This window comes from Phaethon aethereus, assembly GCF_964289735.1.
Source record: "Phaethon aethereus genome assembly, chromosome: Z".
NCBI lineage: Eukaryota > Metazoa > Chordata > Aves > Phaethontiformes > Phaethontidae > Phaethon > Phaethon aethereus.
The window spans coordinates 25,487,406-25,511,374 of NC_138577.1; the positions used below are offsets into that span (position 1 = coordinate 25,487,406).

General features: G+C 38.2%; 1 protein-coding gene across 1 annotated transcript; it reads right to left on the minus strand.

The window, feature by feature from the left end:
- Nucleotides 1-339: 339 nt before the first annotated feature.
- TRIM23 (tripartite motif containing 23) lies at nucleotides 340-23,869 on the minus strand (the record flags this gene model as incomplete). Its single annotated transcript, XM_082013462.1, has 11 exons — nucleotides 340-519; nucleotides 871-995; nucleotides 2,422-2,532; nucleotides 2,650-2,779; nucleotides 8,418-8,552; nucleotides 9,632-9,847; nucleotides 10,392-10,574; nucleotides 11,135-11,413; nucleotides 12,236-12,357; nucleotides 22,725-22,887; nucleotides 23,768-23,869. The coding sequence occupies 11 exons, from the start codon at nucleotides 23,867-23,869 to the stop codon at nucleotides 340-342; spliced, it is 1,746 nt and encodes a 581-aa protein (XP_081869588.1).
- Nucleotides 23,870-23,969: the final 100 nt, after the last annotated feature.

Below are 23,969 nucleotides of genomic sequence, written 5' to 3' on the forward strand. Positions count from 1 at the left end.
TACTGTAACCTTGTTAAAATTATTAGATGAACTCCAAAACATGTTTTATGAGGGAGGAATTTTAAATTATAACAACCTAATTTCACCAAAAAGAATTTCAAGGCACCCTTGCAACTAGCCCCTTCCATTACTCATAAATATATCAAGTTTCAAAAACACTGTAACAGCACAAGTTTACTGAACAAATTATCCAATCTAGGATAAAGGCTCCTATTTTTCTCTAACCACCAAGTTCAATAAAGTCCCCTCTTCAGACAACAGACCTGGATTCAACATCCTATAATCGTGCAAACAGAACAAAACAGTAAACTACAACCTTAGATTCCAGCTGCTGTAAAATTAAGCCACATCCAGGACACCAGCAGCCACTAACTGCCTCGAAAGCCAGTCCAATCCTTCATAGAGTCCTGTACCACTTCGGGCATCACAACCCTGAATATACCAGCTACGGCCACAGCAGAGTTTGTGGAGACTCAGCAGTTCAGTGATTTCTTCCACTGAAAGTGCACCTGCTACATCCTGCAACAGAATCAGATACAAAGACTCAATTATTCTTCTGTATAATGTTTGAAGCACTTTATTTTTAACCAATGGGTTAGACTGAAGCTACAGATCACATAAAAGCTTTACAGACACAAAAGCCAAATAAAACTGTTACGCATTTACTACTTGTAACCATAAAACAAAAACTCGCTGAATCTACTAAGTACTTTAGCATCACTTAATTTATCAGCATTAAACATCAGGAAAACATCTACATTTTTTGCTTCCCACATTACCATTCCCGATCCATAGCAGAGGGTTCAGAAAGTTGGAATTTGATACACAAACTGAGGAAAAGAGTAACAGAGTGAAAAAAATCACAAGTACCTGTTTATTAGCAAAGATCAAGAGCAAGGCATCCCGCAATTCCTTCTCTGTTAATAGTTTTGCAAGTTCACTGTGTGCTTCACTGACCCTGTCTCTGTGACTGCTGTCAATGACAAACACCACCGCTATGAAAGAAAGAGAGAAATGTTTTACAGACATTCAAATATAAACTCTGTAAAATTAGCTTTCAACTTACACAATTCTTTTTTTCTAGCTGTCTTATACGTGAAGTTTCTCAGCAGTGCCCAACTTCAATTTCAAATCCAGGAGGACTGAGAAATGCCTTACATACCACTATACTTTTGACAAAAATCTAGAATTCATCCTAAAACAGGGAAAAAAAGAGTCTGAAGTTTCCTGCCTAGTCTAACATAAAGGTTGTGATATTTTAACTGCTTACGCCTAAAACCAGATTTATTATGTATGGGTTGAGTATGTCAGTGTAAACCATTTCTTGATCCATGTATACCCAATCAGCTCCCACATGACTGTTCCAGTTTCCCTTAACTGGCTGTAAAATCTACAGGTTCAGCCAAATCGGCACAGCTTCCTTCAGCTACTGACTACACAATCCAGAGAAGATTGCCATGGGCCCGACACAGCAGCAGTAGATTTTACTATCCACTACAGACAGTAACCAAGATGCCAGAAAGACTGGAGAGTCAGGGAAGCAGAGCTAGAGGACAGAATTTAAACTCATGTTTTTTGCAAAGAAAAAACCCCCAACACCAAAACTAAACAAAACTTACTGGAGGTACGGACCAGGTTAACTGCTTAGACTTTCTCTCCAACATACAATTCTTCAAGATATACATGATTCCATGCCACTGGTGTTTACATGGTAAGTTTTAAAAGGACAACAGAAATCCCGAAATACAGTTTTTAAAAGTTTGAAAAGATGAACAATTTAGAATGTTAAAGTTTGCAGTGAAGGCTAAAATAATGCACAAAGTGGAGCACATAAACTTATGTTTGTCATTCCTAAGTATTTCAGATAATCATGAATGAATTAATGGAGAGGAACCCCTTTCTAAATTGCAAAACAAATGTAGAGGATTTACAGAAGGACAGCATGAATTTCTAAGTCGGCACCATTTCAGAATCAGTAATCTAGTCTATGATCAGATATTACACTGCAATACCAAGTCAGAAGTTACAGAATTTTTTTAAGTTGCCAGCTAAAGGCTCCTAAAGACTGAGTGTTTTCATTTCAAGTACTATTTAAATTTCATACCTGGCAAGTACTACTTCTTGCTATCAAAACTTTGGAATGCTGCACCTCGTCTGCTGTCAGCTAGAGCCAGTTTAACAGAGATTCTAATTTTGTTTGGCTCCATGAATTGTCTGATGGATTTATGGAGAATGCCTTTATCATCCAGCAGACACTGTGACCAACTGGATTGAAATTCCTTAGCTCATTAATCTAGCAGCTGTACTTTGCATTAGATGAAGAATTTTCTACAGTTATAAATTATTCTTATTAATAATCTTTTTGGCTCTGAAATACAAGCTAGAAGACAAAATACAGTTTAGAAGTTGTATTAGTCTCACCTTGTGTATTGAGATAATAATGTTTCCACAAGGGCCTCAATTTGTGCTTTCCTCCTACATCCCAAATAGTAAATTTCAAATTCTTGTATTCTACTGTTTCAACATTAAAACCTAGAATAAAAATATTAATGTTTTATAGCCTTGTTCTGTATGAATATAAAATAATCAAATTCTACATGCAAGTCAAACATTCAGAAAAAGCATTACATTTAAATTGTTGCTACTAACCTATTGTTGGAATTGGCTGCATGAATTCATCTTGCTTTAACTTAAACAAAATAGTTGTTTTGCCAGCTCCATCTAATCCTAGGGTGACAACCCGAATTTCCATTTTTGGTCCAATATGTACCCTGTTGTCCTGGGAGAAACAGCATACATGAAACAAGCACAAGTTTAGAAAATTCAAATTAGAAAACCCTTAGGTTTAAGATACTTGTCACTATTTGTAAAGTGATTAAATGGAATGGACTCCAAAAATACAAGGCACAATCTCCAATCACCTCCAGCAATAATATAAACCAAATTATCCAACAATCTGTGTACTGAAGCTGTAACTTCTGCCTGAATTACCACATACCACTTTTAGAAACGCAGACAATCTCATGCTAGTACGTCTGTACTTGATAAAATGTGAAACTCTTTCATCATTCTTGGCTCAAACTGCATGAGGAGTTGTTCGTAGCAATTAAGTTAGAATCCTCTGACCAGAGTGCTCTTTCTGGGTTTTGTAGCTTTTCCACTATGTTTTGTCACATTGTTAATGTCCCCACCTACAAAACTATTTCCTTGCTGGAGACTCCATAGCTATGCCTCTTCACCTCAAGCCACTTCCAATCCTCTACCATATTATAACAGCAACATTATTAGCATTAAACAGTAATCTGAAATACTGAAGAAAAACAAAAAAACACCCCCAAGTCTTGGTTGGAGGCAATGAAAGAGAATCAACTTCATATTTGTTGTTTAGACCAAGCTACCATGAGTACTGAATGAGGTAATGCTAACAATGCAATCAAGTGGTATTACTAATATAAAGCAGCAAACTGTAAATTGTAAAATAAACAACATAGGCTAAGGCTACTATGTATTCCTGAAATGTATTTTGAAGTACTTAGAAATACTACCTTGACAAAATACCAGAGTTTCAATCATCAGAACTATGTGGCAATGCATTTGTTTTCTTGCAAAACCCAGACAGTATTGTGCTGGGCAAGCAATACATAAAAACCTGTGTCTACCCACACAGCTTTTTATTTCTTCTTGCATTAGAAATGCTATTTATTGTGTGCAAAAATGCTACAGTCTCTCCTGGTACAAGACCAACATGCAGCACTGTGACTGGATGTGTAAACATCTACATCATGTCATTTGAGATACATATATATATATATATATACACACACACACGCACAAACATAGGATCCATTATATAGCTGTGTTTGTCATCATGACATGCAACTCCATTCTCCTGTGTGTCACAGATGAAGTAGCATACTGCCAGGATAACCAATATAGATTAATTCAATCACTTTATCCTATTGCAATCTCCAAAGAGAGTAAAAATACCTTGAGAAACTGCTTTCTGAAAAAATATAAATATGCAAATACCACAATGCAAAAGTCAGCAACATCACAATTCTAAGTGTAAAAGTCAGATGAAAAGTCCGTCTCATCTAGCATGTTGTCTGAAACTAGGTAAAGGTGGATACATGAGAAAGTAAAGAACAGGGAAAGCACATAGTGATAACCTCCCTAAATACCCATCCCTAACAGCTTGCAGCTCATGGACCTAGTGAGCCAGCAGTGCAGTTTCTGCAACTAACAAATCTTGATGTATTACTCATCTATGAATCAGACATTTAGGGCCCAGAATATCCTTGGCATAGAACTCCACAGGCTAACTATGTGTTGTGAAAAAATTTATTTGAGTCTGTGAAATAAGTTGTACAAACTGAACAGTTTCAGTGCTACAGCTTTGATACTACACACGGCAGATGCTTGAAAACCAGAAGACTGAGTATTTGAGATCTGGAAAATAAAACATTGAGACTTATTTGCTTTTTAATAACTTTCCTCTAAGGTCTAGACTTTTGGATTCAGAGCTAAAGTTGCCAAATTCAGTGACAACATTGCAACACAGCACGTTATCAGAAAGGGTCATCTCCGTCCAGAGAAGAAAAACCTGTGGGCAGATTCTTGACAAGCATGTCAGCAGGAAAGGTGCAGGCAAAGAGAAAGAACACAAAGAAGTGTGCAAAAGGCACTGAAGAGCCTAAAAAATGCCATGCCTCCAGCACCCTTTTCACACTCAAGCTTCAGTTCAGGTTTTGTCTAAAATTTCTGGGGATGAGTCTCCCCACTTCTTTGTACCTGAAAGGAAGGAAAAGAGGCAGCTGCTCTGGACAGAGCTGCTAAGTTTACAAGTTTCTTGCAGCAGGCAGCACCCTGGCTATGGCCAGAGCTTGCTGACAGTGGAGCCAGCCTGGCCATCCTCTCAGGGGTCCACGAGAAGTGCCAGTCTCCTCTACAGCTTCCACAGCTGGAGGACAGAGGCAGTGCTGGCCTGTGCAAATTTAAGCATCAGGGAAGTGGAGGAGATTGAATGATTTTGTCAAATACAGCCATCCTGTTGCAGTTTGCCTTCTGTAAGGTTTAGAGTGAAAACAGGTTGTTCTCAGTATGTTTGTACTCTCTCAGAAGGAATCAAAATGCAATCTGTGATGGACATCAAATTTCCACTTTTTGTGTAGAAAAGTGACTTCCTGCCACTTCAGGAAGAACCTTGCAAGAAAAGCTCCGACACAGAAAACAATGTACAGCACCTGTAATACGAGTCAGAAATAACTGACTATTGATGATCACAGCTAGAAATTGACAGATGAAAAAAATCTCTCTACATAACTATATCAGCATCTTTAATCAAAAGTGTTATTTAAAAAAATCTGGCCAGTAAAACCCCTTTGTGTCTGCATTTCTTGCAGGTGCATAACTTGATAGCTTATTTAAAAACAGGTAACCTGTGACTTTTGTTCAAGTAAAACTTAGTGTTTTCTTAAATCCCAGTACAGAAAGTGCAGGAGAAAAACCCACAGAACAACTGTCATGTCTTGGTTTTTGTCCTTGTTAAGAAATTTGTTGACGTGACACAAGCTGTATGGAGGTTTACTTAAACATAGTGTTAAGTGCTTTCCCTCTGGTAGATTGTCTTCTTGGGTACTCTTGGTGTTGGTATGTGTTAGCAGTTTCCCATACTTGGCTTCAAAATTGACAAGTAAGTGCTCTTTACTATCTCAGGTGCTATTTTCTTAATCATTTTCCCACTCTCCAGTATGTACACACAAGTATTTAGGATGAGCAACTGCTATTCCTGTATGTAACACTCCACAGCCACTGCTCTCATTTGACCAGGACAAAACAGCAATCTTTCTCTTCAAATAAGGATCACACTCCTGTATCAGGAGCCATTTCCTTGCCAGCAAGCTGAAGTACATGAAGACATCTCAACCTTATTTGGTTAAAGTCTTCATAAATACATAGGTAAAGCAGGATCAGTTGGAAACAATATATTAACAACATTTGGGAAAAAGTTATTATATACTAACATACTTCTTGAAAGATTTTCAGCATCTTGTCCTGGAATTCTCCAAATCCTCCCTTCAGAGTTTTATATGTGGCATTTCCCTTGATGGTTTAGGAGGAGGAAACAGCACTGTCCACGTTTTTCATGTCGTCAGTGAAACAAAAAATGTGGATAAAACCTACTCACTTTCAATAGTGAAAAGGACTTCTCCCTTCCCTCCTTAAATCTCCACAACCTTGACTGGATATGGGATGTTACTCTGATCTGGTACTGTTTGAAATACTTCAATTTTATAATGGATGCAGCCTTCAGCATATGAGAGTTCCCAAGAAAGACGTTTCAGTCATATAATAACGGTTTACAGTTTTTGATCTGAAGATTTTATTTCTGTCTGAAATCTGTTGCCAGGCACAGACCTTTCAGGTACAAGAAGCCTCACTACAAGTCACAACAGTGGCAATGAGCATGACAGTATTCTAAAAAAATATTGTGTAGAAAGAGAGCTTTTAACTTTGTCAGAAGTGATGAAACATAAAAAGTAAGAACTGATGTAAGTATTTTCACCTTACTTTTTCATGGCTGCTGCTGTGTTTGTGAAAAATGACATTTGCTTTTGCAATTTGAAGTTCAGAATCTAAGCTACAGAAGATTTCATAAAACCACCAATTTGTCACAGGAGAAAAACAATAGAAGCCCCGTTTCTTTCTAAAGAAAGCTGAGATGCAGAGACACACTGGAAGATTTCGGGGTCTCCATGCCGAGATCTATTTCGGATCTCCTATTACAGCTTTGCTGGCTGCAATCATTCTCTTTCCAAATGCTCAGCAATTTGCAATCAAAATCAGAGTCAGATTAACAGCTCCTTAAGGCAAAACCAGCCATCAACGCTGAATACACAGAATGCAATTCATTATCTGTGAAATGTGAATGCTGCTTTTTTCACGGAACAATGGGAGTTTACAGAAGAGGTCTCCCTGACCCTACTAACTCTGGTCTCTCCTGAATAGGGAAGGGAGGAGCAGAAGTGAAAATGTTGCATTTATTGATCTGACAAAGCAGTTATTACATGAAAATTCAAATCTACTGAAGTTACAAAACAAATTATTTTGAAGAAAATGAATTTCTGACATCAACAAAGACTGGGACAGAATGCCCACAGAAGCATCCATTTCCTTATAGTAAAAGCTTCAAGGGCAACAATTAAATCTTCAGTTTCATCTCAGCAACAATAGATCCTATTGATCTTTCACCCATTCAGAATGAAAAAAATCCATAAATCAAAGTACTTCTTTTCTTTAGAGTTTCAAAACCCTCCTATGTGAAAAGTATCACAATTATCAAACTCCAAATAATTTCATCTCTTTCAAAGAACAGGTGGTATTGAAATGATATTAAAGCAATTAAAAAAACCCTACTTAGAAGATGAACTGTGTCTAAACTGTCAGTGAATACAAAGCAGCTATAAGACAAATTATCATTTAACAAATTGAAAGAAATACATTATTTTAACATTATAAACTGAAATTTATAATAGCATTATTGCATTTGAAATAAAATAACAAACATTCTGCAGAAGTTATGCTTTCCTAATGAAAAAGCCAACAATATGTGGAAAAACAAAGAGTAGATTCCTGGTCTGAGTTGAACATACAACAAATCAGGGATGTTTCCAAATAAAGGTGTTTCTAGAATTCACAAATACTATCTTGCATATTTAAAAGAAAGCAGTTAATGTTCAAACAAAGCTACTGATGTAGTCAATGTCAAACGAATGTTTCTCACACTAATTATAACAGCACAGTGGTTTTGTTGCTCAAATACCAGACGGCACTCATCATATGATAAGACAATGTGGCTTTAACTGATACTGAACTGCCCAAATTTGCTGCAACAAATACAGCATCATAATCATAGAATTGTAGAATAGTTTGGGTTGGAAGGGACTTTTAAAGGACAACTAGCCTAACCCCCCTGCAATGACCAGGGACACTCACAACTAGATCAGCCTGACCTTAAAGGTTTCCAGGGATGAGGCACCTACCACCTCTCTGGGCAACCTGTGTCAGTGGTTCACCACACTCACGGAGAAAAATTTCTTCCTTATACCCAGTCCAAATCTACCCTCTTTTTGTCTAAAACCACTACCCCTTGTCCTATGGCAACAGGCCCTGCTAAAAAGTCTCTGTCCCCATCTTATAAGCCCCTTTTAAGGACTGAAAGGCTGCAATAAGGTCTCCCCAGAGCCTTCTCTTCTCCAGGCTGAACAACCTCATATACCTCAACCTCTCTCAGCCTTTCTTCACAGGAGAGGTGTCCCATCCCTCTGATCATGAACATACATTAATCCTGCTTTCTTTTAAATTACATTTGGGACTTCATAAAGTGGATAACTGTACTTTCAAGAGATTAAGAATACCTTTGTAAAAGTGACAGGTATGCTAGCATCCAGCTGCACGTGATCTGCAAGTTCTGTAAACTGCTGCTGCTGTTTCTGTAATGTCTCTAGCAATCTTGTAATTTCCTGTTTGGCCAACACTACTCTGCAGTCATCCTAAACAGACAAAGAAAACAAAAGCATGCCTTTCCTTTATTAACCTACTTAAAATAACCAAACACAATGTAAATATGATGGCTGGAAATAAAGCATTTTAAATAGAAATACTCTAGTTAAAGAAACTCACATTTACAAAATTGATTTACTTAAAATTCTAATGCAAATGTGAAAGCTTTGTCATTCTTCCTTAATAGATACTAAACAGATACTAAAAAGTTCTGCAGTTTTAAAAAACATTTTCTTTTATTTCTTAGTCCTGTAGGAATAAGAATATAAATGATAAGAGACAGTAATATAATATATAAATAGGATCTATGTCATTCATATATCATTCCAGCAGCTGGAATAGAGCAGCTGCTTTGCAGCACACAGCAACACACTGAACACAAAAAGATCAATATCCACCCTTTAATGATGAGAACATTTGCATAGTTAAAAGTACATCTGACTAACCAACCAGGCAGTAGCTCTAAACAAATTATTGAAAAAGTACAAAAACCGCATTAATGAAGTAATTTCTCACACTCAGTTTACGGCTTGCTACATATACTATTTACTTCTTGCTATCACTAAATTAAGTGAATAATGGACCAACCAGACACTCTCATATAGCTACTTTATTCACACATTTAGTATGTTGAACTACCCATATTACAAATGCTACTGAAAGTTATTTAGTCCTAAAACATTTTTTCCTACCAGCCTCGTATGACAACTATCTTCAAACACCTATACTTGTAATTGCAACTTTAAAATCCTTCCCATAAATCTTGCAGGCTTTTTGCTTCAGTTTCATCTCTCCTTCCCACTAATCTCACAAACAACAAGAAATTACTCCAGACAAGATAATCATGCCACAGATTTCCAGCAACTGGAGGACTTCATGCTTTTGTACTGATTATCCTTTTCTAACACCCTCTTGTAATGAATACTTCAATCTCAGGTTATATCATTGTTATTTTAACGTTGTAAAGGAAATAAAAAGGCAGAGTACCATCTAACCTTTTCATTTGTAGCCTAAATTTAATTTGCAGTTCCACATATCTTGCCATATTACAGCTCACTTGCTAACCTACCTGTTGTAAGGTCTTTTCACAGTGAAGGCAAGCTGTTGAAACCTGTGATAAGAGGATGGTCATGTCTTCTTGCTGTTGCCTTAGCCAAATCAACTTCTCTCTCACGTGAGCATCAACAACACTAAGAGCCATTTCCTCCTGACGACAAAGTGTTTCATGAAGGTCAGAAAAATAGGCTCGGACACATGAGCGAGCATTCTCTGCAGTCCCTGGTACCTACAGTGTTGCAGTCAGGAGATCCAGAGGATTAAGGACACCATTTGATTCCAGAAGTACATCTTTCATTTTATTCCAGTTTTTAACTTATGTTCATATCTGCTTGGCTACATCACAGTTCAAGTCCCAGTTACACAGAAAGCCTTAGCAGCCCTAAGAGTAAGATCTCCAAGAAGTTACTCCAATAACTAAGTAGCTTATTTGTATGTATACACACTTTACTAAAAAAGACCAGGGAAAAAAGCCTCAATAGTATCACAGCACCTGAGAACAGATGCAATCTTTGACAGTACTTCAATACCGTACTAGCAGTTACACAGCTTTCCCTACTGCCTCTCTATTTTCATGCAGCCTAAAAACATTATAATGGACTACAAGTTCCCCTCTATCTGTTGGCTTAAGCCTCAATACCGACATGGTAGAGTTAAGAACTTAAGGTCTTGTCTTACAAAACCTGTGTATAACTTTCACGGACATTCCTTTTCCTGGTTATTATAAAAAGCAAATATTCTGTGCATGTGGGGGGGAAAAAAAAAAAGCATACATGTTCAGTATGGGACATTCCAACTCCATCTTCAACTATTTGTTCTCCTCCTTCTATATGTTGAACAATTCCAACTAATTTTCTGGAATAATCTGAGATTTCTTCTGTGAAAGTTCTTATACAGTGAGCCATGTCTAAAATGGATGCACGAATCTGGTTTGCTTCTGGTTCCAAGACAGAATGCTATTAATTAAAAGCAACATATCAAAGATCAATCATAAATATCTTCCTTAGTAATATTTTCTATTTTACTACATATTTAATATATGTATGTGTGTGTATATATACATACACATATATATATGAAAGGCAAGTAAAAATTTAAAACCATCTTGTAATTTAAAATGCAGTCAGGAGTTACAGGTTATGCTGAGACTAAGACAGGCATTTAGCAATCACACAAGTAAACATGCAAATTTGCCTGTTTACCATAATCAGTTATAAAGAAAGAAGGATGGTTAGACTGGACGAGGTTGGGTGAACCTTGTGTTTGCATGATAAAAGCAACTTTCAGAACTGGTGACTCAATGCTGTAAGAAGTTCATAAGAGTATCAGATAAAGGGACTGTCTGTCTTAATATATAGATAACATTGTGGTCTTAGAAATAACGGGGTTTTTTTCCTTTGTAATTTTACCGTGGCAGTTCTGTGAAATGAAGGGAAAACAAAAGAACACTATGAAGTTACTTCTATAAAGACATATCAGGAATCTACCCTCCTTTCTTAATAATTATTAGCAGTACCTTATGTCCTTGATGTTTCCCATATTCTTTGCAGACACAACACATAAGAGGACTTGCCTGACAGCCCTCTTCTAAACAAACAAACTCGATAGCATGCACTTGGTGTTGGGAGCACATGGTCTTCTCATGAGGCTTATCAGCAAGAGGTACACGTCTGTGTTTCGCTAGTGTCTTTGTAGAATGAGTAAGCTGGGAACAGTCTGCACACAGGTGTGTGGCACAAACAGTACAATATACAGATGCAATGTGGGCTTCATCTTCATCACAACGAATGATACTCTAACAAAAAAAAAAAAGACAAAAATGAAGTTGTTAACAGCTAATCCCAATAACTGAGGAATACTAGAAGACCTGCCACCAATATAAGCCTGAAAACAGTCCCTGTTTAAAAGTTACACAATAATAAATATTTGGACTACTTTGAGAATTTTAAGTTCTCAATAAATTTTTAAAATACAAGTCCGTTTCCTTTACAGTGAACTCCAATAAATTATTCTAGAGGTGGTAGTGTTTTTATAAATCCAAACTTCAGTGGAAGTTGTAATGAACAAAGAACTACAAAGTTACAGACAGACAAAACACCAATGGACAAATAGGCACCTAAAGACAGTTATCTATTCCTACAATGGCACTGCATGATACTTTTTGCATACCAGTTGTTAATACTGAAATTATTAAAGCAATTAGTTTTGATAATGAAGTACTATCACATGATGTAGTGATATCAAATGACTCTAAAAGGTAACTATTCCAAAAGAAAAGTCTTTAGGAAGAGTTTCTAAGAAGTTTTAGAAAACTGTCCTTAAATCACTATAACTAAAGTATACAAATGAGTAACCATTTCTAAAAATCTTAAAAGCTTAAAAAAGGGGAAGAGAGTATGCATGCTTGGCAATACCTTTCTATTTTCTGCTTTAGTCAGCAGAGATTATAATTTAAATATGAAGAAATTAATTGAAGCCTTAATACTAGATACTGAAAGAAAACAGCACCATTATTAGTGAAATTACATTTGGCAAAGAACTGTTTTTCATTTTTTTTCTATCCAGAGATAACTTTAAGCAAATGCAACAAACTTTACTTTTTTAAAAAACTCAGTACCTCTCCAGATAGACCAACGGCTTCTTCTGTCATCCCGCACTGTCCAGCAGGTCCATTCTGCAACCGTTCCAAGAGTTCCAACAAAGCAAAATTCTTTTTCAAGCCCCAGACACCAGAATCTCCTATTTTTGAGGAACAGTTAAATGAAGGGGAGGAGAGGAAGAAAAACTTTAAGCTTTAATACCATCACGAGAAGTTCCCCAAACCACAGATGAGATTCTGACAAATATTAAGGTCACATTAACTATAAAAATATCAACTGGACTAAGATACAACTACCACTTTCTCTATGTAAGCTCACACTACCTTTCCATCCTCTTCCTTCCATCATGGAATTATTTAATATTTATGCAGATTTTCCCTACTTAGAAGGTGCCAAGATTATGCAAAATTTACAAAAAAATCAGTAAAAAAACATGTAAAATAATCCACAATAGTTAACGACTAAAGACTACAAGGAACACACAAACTCTAATGTGTGTCATAAAAATTAGTATTTTGCATAACTACATACAGTGAACATTTCTACTGCACTAACAGAAGCTGTGAAGAATTCACACTGAAAAACCTCCTCCTGTTCCCTCCATCACAAGATGCAACACCTATTGCAGACCCATTCCAGTAAAGACCCGAATAAGAGTTACAGTATTTCAGAAACACAGACCCACATACAGCACTATCTGATATAGCTGAAGGTATCTCATATTCCCTAGAGCAAAGCAGAAGTCTATATCTACTCCTGTATTATCCTCATTTTGTAGAAGTTAACGTGAAGCAACACAATGAGAAGGAAAACCAGAATTGCATCCCAGTGACTGCTGCTAAATGCTACCTGCACAGGCTATCAGCACCTCCTCCTCCACTGCCTCTCTTGAGGCAGCCTCAGCCTTCTCTTCTCCAAGCTGAACAAGCCAACTGACCTCAGCTGCTCCTCCTAAGTCTTGGCCTCAAGACGTTTCACCATCTCTGTTGTCCTCCTCTGGACACACTCTAGTAGTCCTTCCTATATCAAAGCACCCAAAACTGCACACAGTACTTGAGGTGGGGCCGCACCAGTGCAGTGTAAGAGTGGGACAATCACGTCCCTCTATCAGTTAGCTATGCTGTGCTTGATGCACCCGGGGGCATGGTTGGCCCTTTTGTCTTCCAGGGCACACTCTTACTCACAATTCAATTTGCCATCAACCCAAACACCCAGAATTCTTTCTGCAGGGCTGCTCTCCAGCCTCTCATCCTCCAGTTTGTACATATAACCAGTATTATCTCAGGATTAAACATCTCTGCTTTGTCTATGTCTATGTCCTTATTTGTGACATGACTGACCACATCCACATCAAGCAACAGACCAATGTTATCTCTGATTCTCCTTTTGCTGTTAACATATTTTGTTGTCCTTCACAGTGCTGGCCAGCTTGAACTCTAATCAAGCTTTGGCCACACAAATTTTTTCCCTACAATGGCCAACAGCTTCTCTGTAGTCCTCCTGTGTCACCTGTCCTTGCTTCCAATGTCCGTACACTTTCCTCTTCTGCCTCAGTTCTGGAAAATCCCTGCTCAGCCAAGCTGACCTTCCACCCCGCTTGCTTGACTTCCAACACTTTGGAATTGCCTGCCGCTGGGCTCTTAAGAGGTGGCTCTTAAAAAGAGATTTACATCTAATGCAGAAAGCACCTAGCAACTTCCTCTCAGCAGAGTTGTTATATATAAAAGAAAAAACCCCATATATTTTAGTAGTATACTATCAGACATTCCTCAAATAGGTATTTTGCCATTTTCAAGGACTGACTACACAGAATCTGAGGTTATCCTCATCTAGAAAGTTACACTTCATTAAATGCAATAGGCTGACTAGCATTGCTGAATCAGGAATGACCAATTACAGATGGATGATCTGAGAATAGAGAGATGTTTTTAATGGAGCTTAGCGTTGAATTCACTATGAATTTGCAGAATGAGTGTCAGATCTGTGTGTAGGTTTGTTTTTTATTTCCTTCTTTTCTTCTTTAAAAATAGGGGGCAGATCAACTTTTGAAGTTGTTTACTGCCCAAACTAAACCCTTACTACTGCACAGTTTAGAATCAGTTTAACTCCTAATTGATACTAACAAGGCTGTTCATATATAGTATCAATATATGCCAATCCAGGTAGAGGGTGTACTTACTTGCCAACGATTCCTAATTAGGAAGGAACAAGTAAAGAAATGCATGTGCTCTTCCCCCAGCCTCAATGCTATGATGAGCTCTTCTGCTGTTGTCACAGGGATTTTATTACAATCAGTTCACCAAAACTGGTAGAGCACAGATATATAAACCAATCCTCATTAAAATCTGCAAACATCCTGTTTTCCTAACAAATATCACAGAGTTAACCCATGAATGCCTATCATCTTGTAACATTATTTTTACCAGCTCTTGAAACAACGTATCTGAGAACAAAGACAAGCTCAAGAAATTACTTCATTATATCCAATATTAGTGCTGAATACTGAAAAGGAAAGCAAGATGTGGACTTACGTCTTTGTCAGATGTTTACATAAGTGTACAGAAGCTAGTAACTTCAGAAAAAGAAATAAAGGGGTTTTTGCTAGCTTTGAGTAGAATGATAAAAGGCACAACACTACTGGTAGTGCCCAGAGTAGCGACAGATGTAGATTTCTGTAGCTAAGCCTGAATGCCACCTTGTATTTAAACAGAATCTGTAGGACCTGAAATTGATTCATTTATTTTATGAGAGAACTTTTGAACTGTGTTCGTAAGACAAAAAATGTTGCTGCTGTTACTTTTTAGAGTGTGGGAGAAAATGGCATATGCATTTGTAATTCAAATGCTGTACAAAAAAAAAGTGCTATAGTTCTTTATTTAACTCAAGGCATTTATTCAATTTACACATTGCTTCAAGCACAACCTGTAAAACAGAATTTTAGAAAGCAATGCCAGATCTGTAAAAAAGTTGGGCTGCCTCTCATAATCCAGATGCAAAGACTAGCAGAACACCAACTGGAGCTTGAAGTTGGTTCCAGATTAAGCCTAAAAACTCTTGGTACTTCCAGTCCACATATCTGGTGTCTGACAGAAGTCTGCATCTGACATGAACTCACAAAAACTGTATCCCACGCATTTTCACAAAGATAAAGCCCAGGCTACTTGAGTTGTCTGGTTCTCTTGAGTGCCAGAGAATAACCAGCATTTTCATGGTTCTAAGAATATGGATCTTCACCTCCCACAGGAATATGGATTTGCAGCACACAGAGTATACACTGCTATAAAGGCTCTTTGTAGAATTATACAAACACTGTTCAAATATAGTCACTGCATAAAAGGCAACGCTTTTAAGAGCTACATGATACAAGAGCTATTAATGCTTTAATATGTTGCAATAACACAAAAGCAAAAGAAACCTGCAAAACCAAAAGGGATCTGCAAGTTCTCCTATCTTCACCTTCAGCTTGTTAAGAATCATTCTCTGTATTGGTTTTGGCTGGGATAGAGATAGTTTCCTTCATAGTAGCTGGTACGGGGCTATGTTTTGGGCTTGTGATAATCACCAAAACAGTGATGATCACACACCTGTATTTTAGTTTTGCTGAGCCGTGCTTACACAGAGTCAAGGCCTCTTTCTGTTTCTCATACATCCCACCAGCAAGTAGGCTGGGGGTGCATGAGAAGCTGGGAGGGGGCACAGCTGGGACAGCTGACCCCAGCTGACCAAAGGGATATTCCATACCATATGACATCATACTAAAAAAAAAAAAGCTGGGTTGAAGGAGGAAGGGGGGAGATCTTCCCAAGTAACCAGTATGGGTGATAGAGCCCTGCTTTCCTGGAAATGGCTAACACCTGCCTGCCAGAGGGAAGTAGTGAATACCTTATTTTGCTTCGCTTGTGTGCACAGCTTTCGTTTCACCTATGAAACTGTTTCTCCCAACCCACTTTTGCCCTTCCAATTCTCTGCCCCGTCCTGCTGTGGGGGAGTGAGTGAGCAGCTGTGTGGGGCTGAGCTGCCCACCGTGGCTAAACCATATCATTCTCTTTTACTTCAAGAGCTATGAAACAAGAAAATTAATCTGGCTTTCAATCTTAAGACTTCAACACTTGTTTGAAAAACATGCACGTGCTTTTACTACCTGACAATATTTTTCCTGCAGTACTGTTTCAAAGAGCAGAGCTGCATCACATGGCTAGGCACAATTTTGTGGAAGACTAGAATGCTCACAAGCCAACTGTTTTCCCATCAAGGGGAGCAGAACAAGTAGTTGCATGAGGTGCATGATACATCTGGCCAAAGTCAGGGCAACAATGCTATGGTACCTCTGAAGAGGGACAAGAACAGGAACTAACATATCCACACTGTATACCTCATTGTTTTGTGTAGCTTCCAGTTTTGCTACATGAAACTTTCTTTCCTAGGCATTCTTCCCCACAGTTTAAGCCATTGACCATAATATTTTCAGAGGCCAAACTAAAAATAGAAGTTATATGCCTTACAGACAAAAGGCAGAGTTCAGAGAACAGATGAATACTGTTTTCCTAAAGCTATAAAATGAAGCATATATAAGCTATTCCACCCTCCAGCACCCTCAGCTGGTAAAAAAAAACATTTGACTATCTGTTTAAAAAAAAAATTCTTTTCAATAAAAAACCCATTCATTTTAGCAAATCTGCTGTTTCTGGAAATGGGACTATCAAGGTTCTGGTTAGTAATTTTGAAATTAGGTATAAAGCAAGGGCATGTCAATGCTCTCTGCAGTTATTAGTTCCACAGTGGAAGCCTTTTCTGGTACAGATGGCATTACCAACACCCAATCTAAGCTCAGTGCACTCCACAAAAACTCCAAACAAAAAAAGAAGTATTTTAAATTTTGTTTGGCACAGATCTTGATGCAGTTTACAGAACTTATGTTCTGGTCCTCTACAACTACAGTTAGCACCAGCAGTCATCTGCCTTGATATATTCTGACTTCAGAGCTTAGTTATTTTTTAGCTCTAGCACTCCTAGCAGGATCAGAGTGTTTTTCATAACACTGAGCAAGGAAAAGTCAGCCCTTATTAGAAGCTGAAGAAACACAAAGTGCAATATCCACTTTTAGAACCTAAATTATGTCAAACCAGTTTGGAAACAGTCTGGATTTGCTGATGCTGTATCTAGACAGATACATTTCTAGACACTAGCTCCGAGAAAGCAAAGCACAGAAAAGTGGGTAGATGGTTCTCTTCTACAGTGTTTAGACCAGCACTGTCCTGTAGCAAACTGACTGTGCACAACCTTCACTTACTACAGTATATAAAATACTCACATTAATAACACACCAATATAAGGCCTGCTGATATTAATGTGGACCTCGTATCTCCAGATTAACCACTAATGCAGAGAGCCATTACTAGCAGATTACCAAAATAATAAACCTACTTATGAAATAGATTACAGCAAATTAGCCTTTAAGCAAACATTGTCTTGGCCTTGTAGCAAACATTGGATAAGGCTGAGAGGAAGAAGCTGTTCAATAATTACAGTGTTTCTTACAAAAGTATTTTCTTTCACAGGTTTTAATATGTTTATTAAAAAAAACAACTAAAGAAGTACTCTTTACATTCTCGTATCTGATTTTAATCATGTTAATTCTGTTCCAAGTCTAGCCTGAAGAGAAAGCCAAGTCAGAAAAATCAAAGCAGAACTTACTGAAATGTAACCAACAGAAAAAGATCAGAGAGATACATCTGTAGCTATTCTGTGTTTATTTTCTAGTTCATAATTTAAAGCTGTCAGGAGAAATGAAGTTACACTGCTTTTACGTTCTTTCTTTAGCTTTTTAGATATCCTAAGATTTGCTAATACATATCATCCATTGTCAGTGCACTGTTGATCTTGGACATGGCTGGAAAATCAGGCAAAGTTTACCCGTCAACTACTAATCTACTAAAACAGAATTTGTAACCAGTAAGCACCCTATAAAACATGCATTATAATAGAGAAGATCATGACTCATTTTACTGCTATCTACCATAAAGTTTATGTATTTGAGAAAAAGCCACTTTGCTTCTTTTTTAGACTAAACCCACTATAAAATTGCTACGTACTCAACATACACGTTTTAAACACATCTCATCAAGCGTTTATTTTGCACTTAAAAACACTAAAAAAATCAGTCATGTAAAAACATCTATTTAATCTCTTGGAATTTAGCTCAAATTCTACTTTGGTCACAAATGTAAGAGAGTCTAGTGATCTCATCCTCGTGCTTACAAGGGATGTTTGTGCCCATTACAAAACCACTGCACAATCTGACTGTCTCTTCTCAAAAGAAGAATAAGACATGAATAGCAGGAAGTGTGTCAGCCAGGAATGAGATAGTGACAGAGTGAAGATATTAAGACCAACTCCAGCCAACAATACAAATGTCATTTTCAAAAGCATGAAACTTGTCTGCAAAAGGATTTTAAATAATGCAAGGAATAAAGGGGCAGCTTTTGTCTAAAAGACTGAATAAAGCCAAGAGAATGTTATGGTGTAGACCAAATTTTTTTTGCATGTTTTGAAGTTTTATGTTTGCACTCAAACACTAGCAAAAGAATATATAAATGTAAACAATACCAATGGGATGGATTCCATGAAGAATGTCAACACCTGCATCCATCAGTTCAACAAGTGCTAATGATAGAAAAATAGTTTCAGCCCTGTAGTGTGATGATGATAGAGAGAGTTCACCTGAGCCATAAACTGTGATTCAAAAAAGTTAAACTTAAGAAATTTAAACTCAGTAACATCAAAGCGTTATTAAGCAGACATCTTTATTGCAGCGCTGGACGCATGGGGGATATCTCCTCCTAACATGTGTGCACGGAAACAAAAGTTCATCCTTTATATACCTTAAAGACATGAATATTCACACATTTTCCAAAAAATCACTGTCTCCTTGCTTATCTACTACATTTACATAATGCTGGCGTTGCAAAACTACATTACACATGCGTGGGGGTCTCAGGTGGTCGTCAGTGATCATTTGGGGAGTTAGGCCCCTAATCCTTTTTCCCTTTTATGGTCACAGGTCTCTTGAGGGTAATTTCTTCTCCTTGAATGTTTGCCCCTTCTGTTGCCCTTCTTATCATCCTTGTTAGAACATTCCTGCCAGTCTGTCTCCACACTCAAGGTTAAGGTATCTTCTCTGTTCTCTTTAATCTCTCAGTCCTTGCTCTTAACTCTTCTTTGTCTTAATTTTCATGAGGCCTGCCTTCCCCCTGATTAACTGTTTACACATAGTTACAATGTTGGCATTGAGGCAAATACAGCCTAAGGACTACGAGAATAGGCTGTTAAACATAATCACACAGTTATTAGCTAAAGAATTCTATACTAAAGTTAAACTAATCATGTAATCAATAACCTTCCATATATTAAGAAATTTGCAAAACTTACCGTTGATTAGTGATACATGATAAAACTTTATAATTGTTTTAGATCCTTGTTTCAGCTGTTAAAGGCTTCCTTAGCAGAGCTGCTCAGCTGAAGTCAAAAGCTAGAGCCTGCAAAGCTGTTACATAAGCACATCCTTCCCAACAGTTCCCCAGTCCATATATTAAAAAAAAAAAACCACACACAAAAAACAACAACAAACACCCCACTAATCCAATGCAGGAAGAAGAGAGAAAGAAGTCTGCAAGAAATGATTCACCTCTTCAACCAAATCAAGATACTTTAAGGAAAAGGCTTTAAGAGGAGTCTCTCCTTCTACAAAGATCATTTTATAGATTTTTCCCTAAATATATTGCCCGAGTCAACATAGTCTCCTGAATATATAGCTTCAAAATTTTGAAAATTGAAAAGCTTTTCCATTACATCTTTTTGGTTAAAGAATGTGAATCCAGTTGAAGATAACCACTATACAGCTCACATACCTTCAACATGTATATACTCATTTAAGATTCTCCAGTAGAAGATTAATCACAGACAACTTCATAAAAGAACTCTCAAAGAAACCCCAAAAATCTATGTTTAGTCTACTCTGCAAAGTAATATGTTTTGAGCAGGCTTCAGTCCTACCAGTTCCTTACTAAATATTTTCTCTTACAGTAAGATTTTATGAACTATTAGAATATTTCGCTAAGCATGTAAATGATGTGTTGTCAATCTTCACTTGCAGACTCCACATTTCCAGGAATCCTGATTAAGAAAGTATTTCTAACCCTGCATTCCCATCCAGTTATATATATATGTAGAAGAGACAGGCCAGTAAATTTAAACCCAGTGTCCACTTCAGAAGGGAAGAAAATAGAGCTATATCTAAACATATACAGATCCCTGAGCATTTATTTCAAAAACTTCCCAAGATCCCTTGAGAAAACCTGGATGAATACAGGATTAAGTTATTTGGTAATAAGAGCAAAGGAAAACAAGCAAGTCTATCTCCTGAACTGTATAGGTTAAAAGGATCCATAAAACCCAGTTACTGATTAAGGAACTTTGATCAACACATGTAGCTTTACACCCTGATTGTACAGCTTTTCTTTCAGCAGAATTTTCTCTTGGCAGTGGTCCTATAATCTAGATTTAGATACTCATCAGCTTTCTGAGACTACTTCATTAAATGGCTGCATGGCAGTCGCAGAAGTGGGTGAAAATGGAGCTTGCTTTCTCCCTCAAATGAGGGGAGGGAAGGATGAGAAGTTCCCTGGGCCCAGAGTTGCCACACCTCCCTGCCAGCTCCACTCCTGGGCTCTCGGAAGGAAACAGAACTACAAGCGCAGCAAATTTAACCAACAGCAGTAATCACTAGGTGATTACAGCAAGACAACAAATGCACAGACACCTCAAAGAGGGGCCATGATGAGCTGCACTCCACAAAACACCCCATTTTTACATGCTGGATGCAGTAATATTTCTTAAGACAGTTCTTATGGACCTGGTAAGACAAAGTGGCTATGACCCTCTTCTGCACCAAATCACCAGGCAGAACATTTTAAGTCACAGAAGTATTTTTTTACTTTCAAGCCGTTTTGCCAAAATTTTCTACCTATCAGTTTTTTGAGCAACTGCTGGTCACAGTATATCATCCTTCTTTCTACTAGCCAGTAGGATGCAAGTCTACTATCCTAAACACAAAAGCAGAAGCTTTTTTTTCCCCTGTTCCTATCTGAAGGATCCTTACAAGTTTAACAGCATCTCACTGTGTTTCATCAGAAGCTCCTCAGTATTATGCCAGATGAAAAAACTTCAAATATTTTTAATTAAGCTTCACTTTTGTTAAAACTGAAACCCACAAAAAATTTTACTTTCAGATGCCTGGGAAAAATGCACAACAAAAACTACGAAGTGACAAGTTCCCCATCATAATAAAACTGCTACTTTTACTTTACAAGATACAAGCAGTGGTCTTGGACAAAAATGTATCACAACAGCAGGACTGAGTAGTGCTCTAATATTCTCCCCCTTAAAAACCTTTTTAGGAAATCTTGTGCAGGGGTACTCATAGATAAGAAGTAAAACAAACCCTGACTCTTTTAACCACATCTTCTAGACTGGCAGTCATTCACGATGCTCAGACTTACCACCTCCCTCCCCCCAGAAAACAAAACCCTCTTTCATATGAGATTGATATTTCTTCTCCTGACTCCTATTTCCATGAAAGCATCCCACAGAGTGCCTTAATAATTCCGCTCAGTTTGGTCTACATCTAGCAGATTCTCTCACTGTAAAGTAAATTCTTATTCAAGTGAATCTGATATTTAAACATTTCTTTCATGAACTACCAGATTAGACATCTCCTCCTCTGATGATTCTCCTCCTTCCAACAGCGTTTTTTCCCCTTTGCTGGAGCCAGTTCTATTAACAAGTTCTTCTTGGTACAAATTCTTCTGATAACTCATCTTCTCCGTAACCCTAAGCTGAATAGGCAATTCCTATCCTGAAGGAATTACAAGCATATATCATCTTTTGCCTAAACAAACTTCCACTGTTGGATAAAAGCTGTATCTTTTAATTTCAAATACTCTCTGCAAACACTTCTATAGTAGGGGAATTCCTGCCACTATCAGTTACTGCATATATGGAATTACTTTATATTTTAAAAACCAGGTTTGTTGTTGCTCATACTTCCCTCTATGTCGCTTCTTCATGAATCCAGGCAAATCTGCTTGTCAAGGAAACTACGTATCTAATTGCACAGTTTATTTAGTGTTTAGGACTAATACCCATTCGAGAACCCTCAGGCACTGATTTAAAATAAGAGTAGGCCCTTTATAAATACAGGTGTACAAAAAGACTTTAAGGTATAAAGCTCACAAGCCCAGGTTCAAGAAAATAAAGATAAAAGCTGTACTTTCTTTTTCTAAGATATCTATTTTACTAGTGCACAACAGTGCTATGAGCTTCTCAATGAAAAGGAATGCTGCATATTCATTACTTGGAAGTAATAAGTTTAACAATCTATATCCAGCATTACCTTCTAGATATACTTGGCTGACAGGTTTTAAGAGCTTTAGTCTTACATTTTCTTACCTAGTTCAGTAACTTGTCGATCAAAAGGACAACGAACTGCTCTGCCATGAAGGGGAAGCCGGGTAAGACAGTCATGGCAGACTGTATGGCCACACAAAAGCAGCCGGGGGACTTTGTCACCTTGCAAAGAAAATACATCTTCACAGACTCCACACTCAAGAACCTATAATTTAAAGAAGAGACTGTATTTGGTTTTGAGTTGATAAAAAAGCAAAACTTCATACAGTAGGTGATATGACAGAGTTTATTTCACAGAAGTTCCTGCAATCACAGCAGATAGGCTTAGTCATTAATCTTGCTTCGTACACACAAATAACAATCATGAAAATGATATTTTAAAAAAATAAACAAATAGACATGAAAAGACTGTTTTAACTCTTCAGCATCCCACCTGATCACCACTAGTTCTTGCTCAATTCATTTAATGCACTGCCAACAAGAAAAGCAGCACAACTAAGTAAGCAGAAATGTCCTGGCAAGAAAGGAAAACTGAGATAAAAACCCTGCCAAAGCAGACTATCAGCAGGTGGAGAAAATTTCTATTCATAGCTGACATATGTAAAAAGATCAGTCATACCAAGTTAGCCATTTATGAAGCTACAAATGTAGCATCGAGGTAGGAGGAACAAAGTGCAGAGGACCAGAACATCTTAAACCGCTAATAAAACACAAAACTGATCGTCATTTAGAAAAAAAAATAACACGCGACGCTCCAGCAGCGTCAGGTAGCCACCTTAGGAGCCCAGGCGTTACGTTTTCTCCCAGACAGCTCCCCGCTTTGAGGCGGTCACCCTTCCCCCCTACCCCCCCCCCCAGGCCTCCCGTCTCACAGCCCGCTCCCAGGCACCCCACGGCAGCTCGGCTCTGCACAGACGAGGCGGGGAAAGGGCCTCTGAAGCCCCGCCCGAGCCCTGTCTCGGACACCCCTCACCACCCCTTTCCTCAGCCGGAGCGGCGACGGCGCAACCCCGGCCGCCACAGCCTGCCCTGCCGCAGGAGGCAGTCGAACCCGATGGCACGAAGAACCGAACAGCCCGTCCCACCTTTACTGCAGCGCCAGCTGGGCCGCGGCCACTGCTACCGGTTCCCCGACTGCCATCCAGCCCAGCACCAGCCCCGACCTTGTTTACACCTAGCGCCGCCATCTTGGGGAGGGCGGAGCAGAGCAGCCACCAGCAGCAACCAGTCGCAGCCCCCACCCCTCTTCAAGCACCGCCCCCATAAGCGCATGCGCTCCCTCGCTGC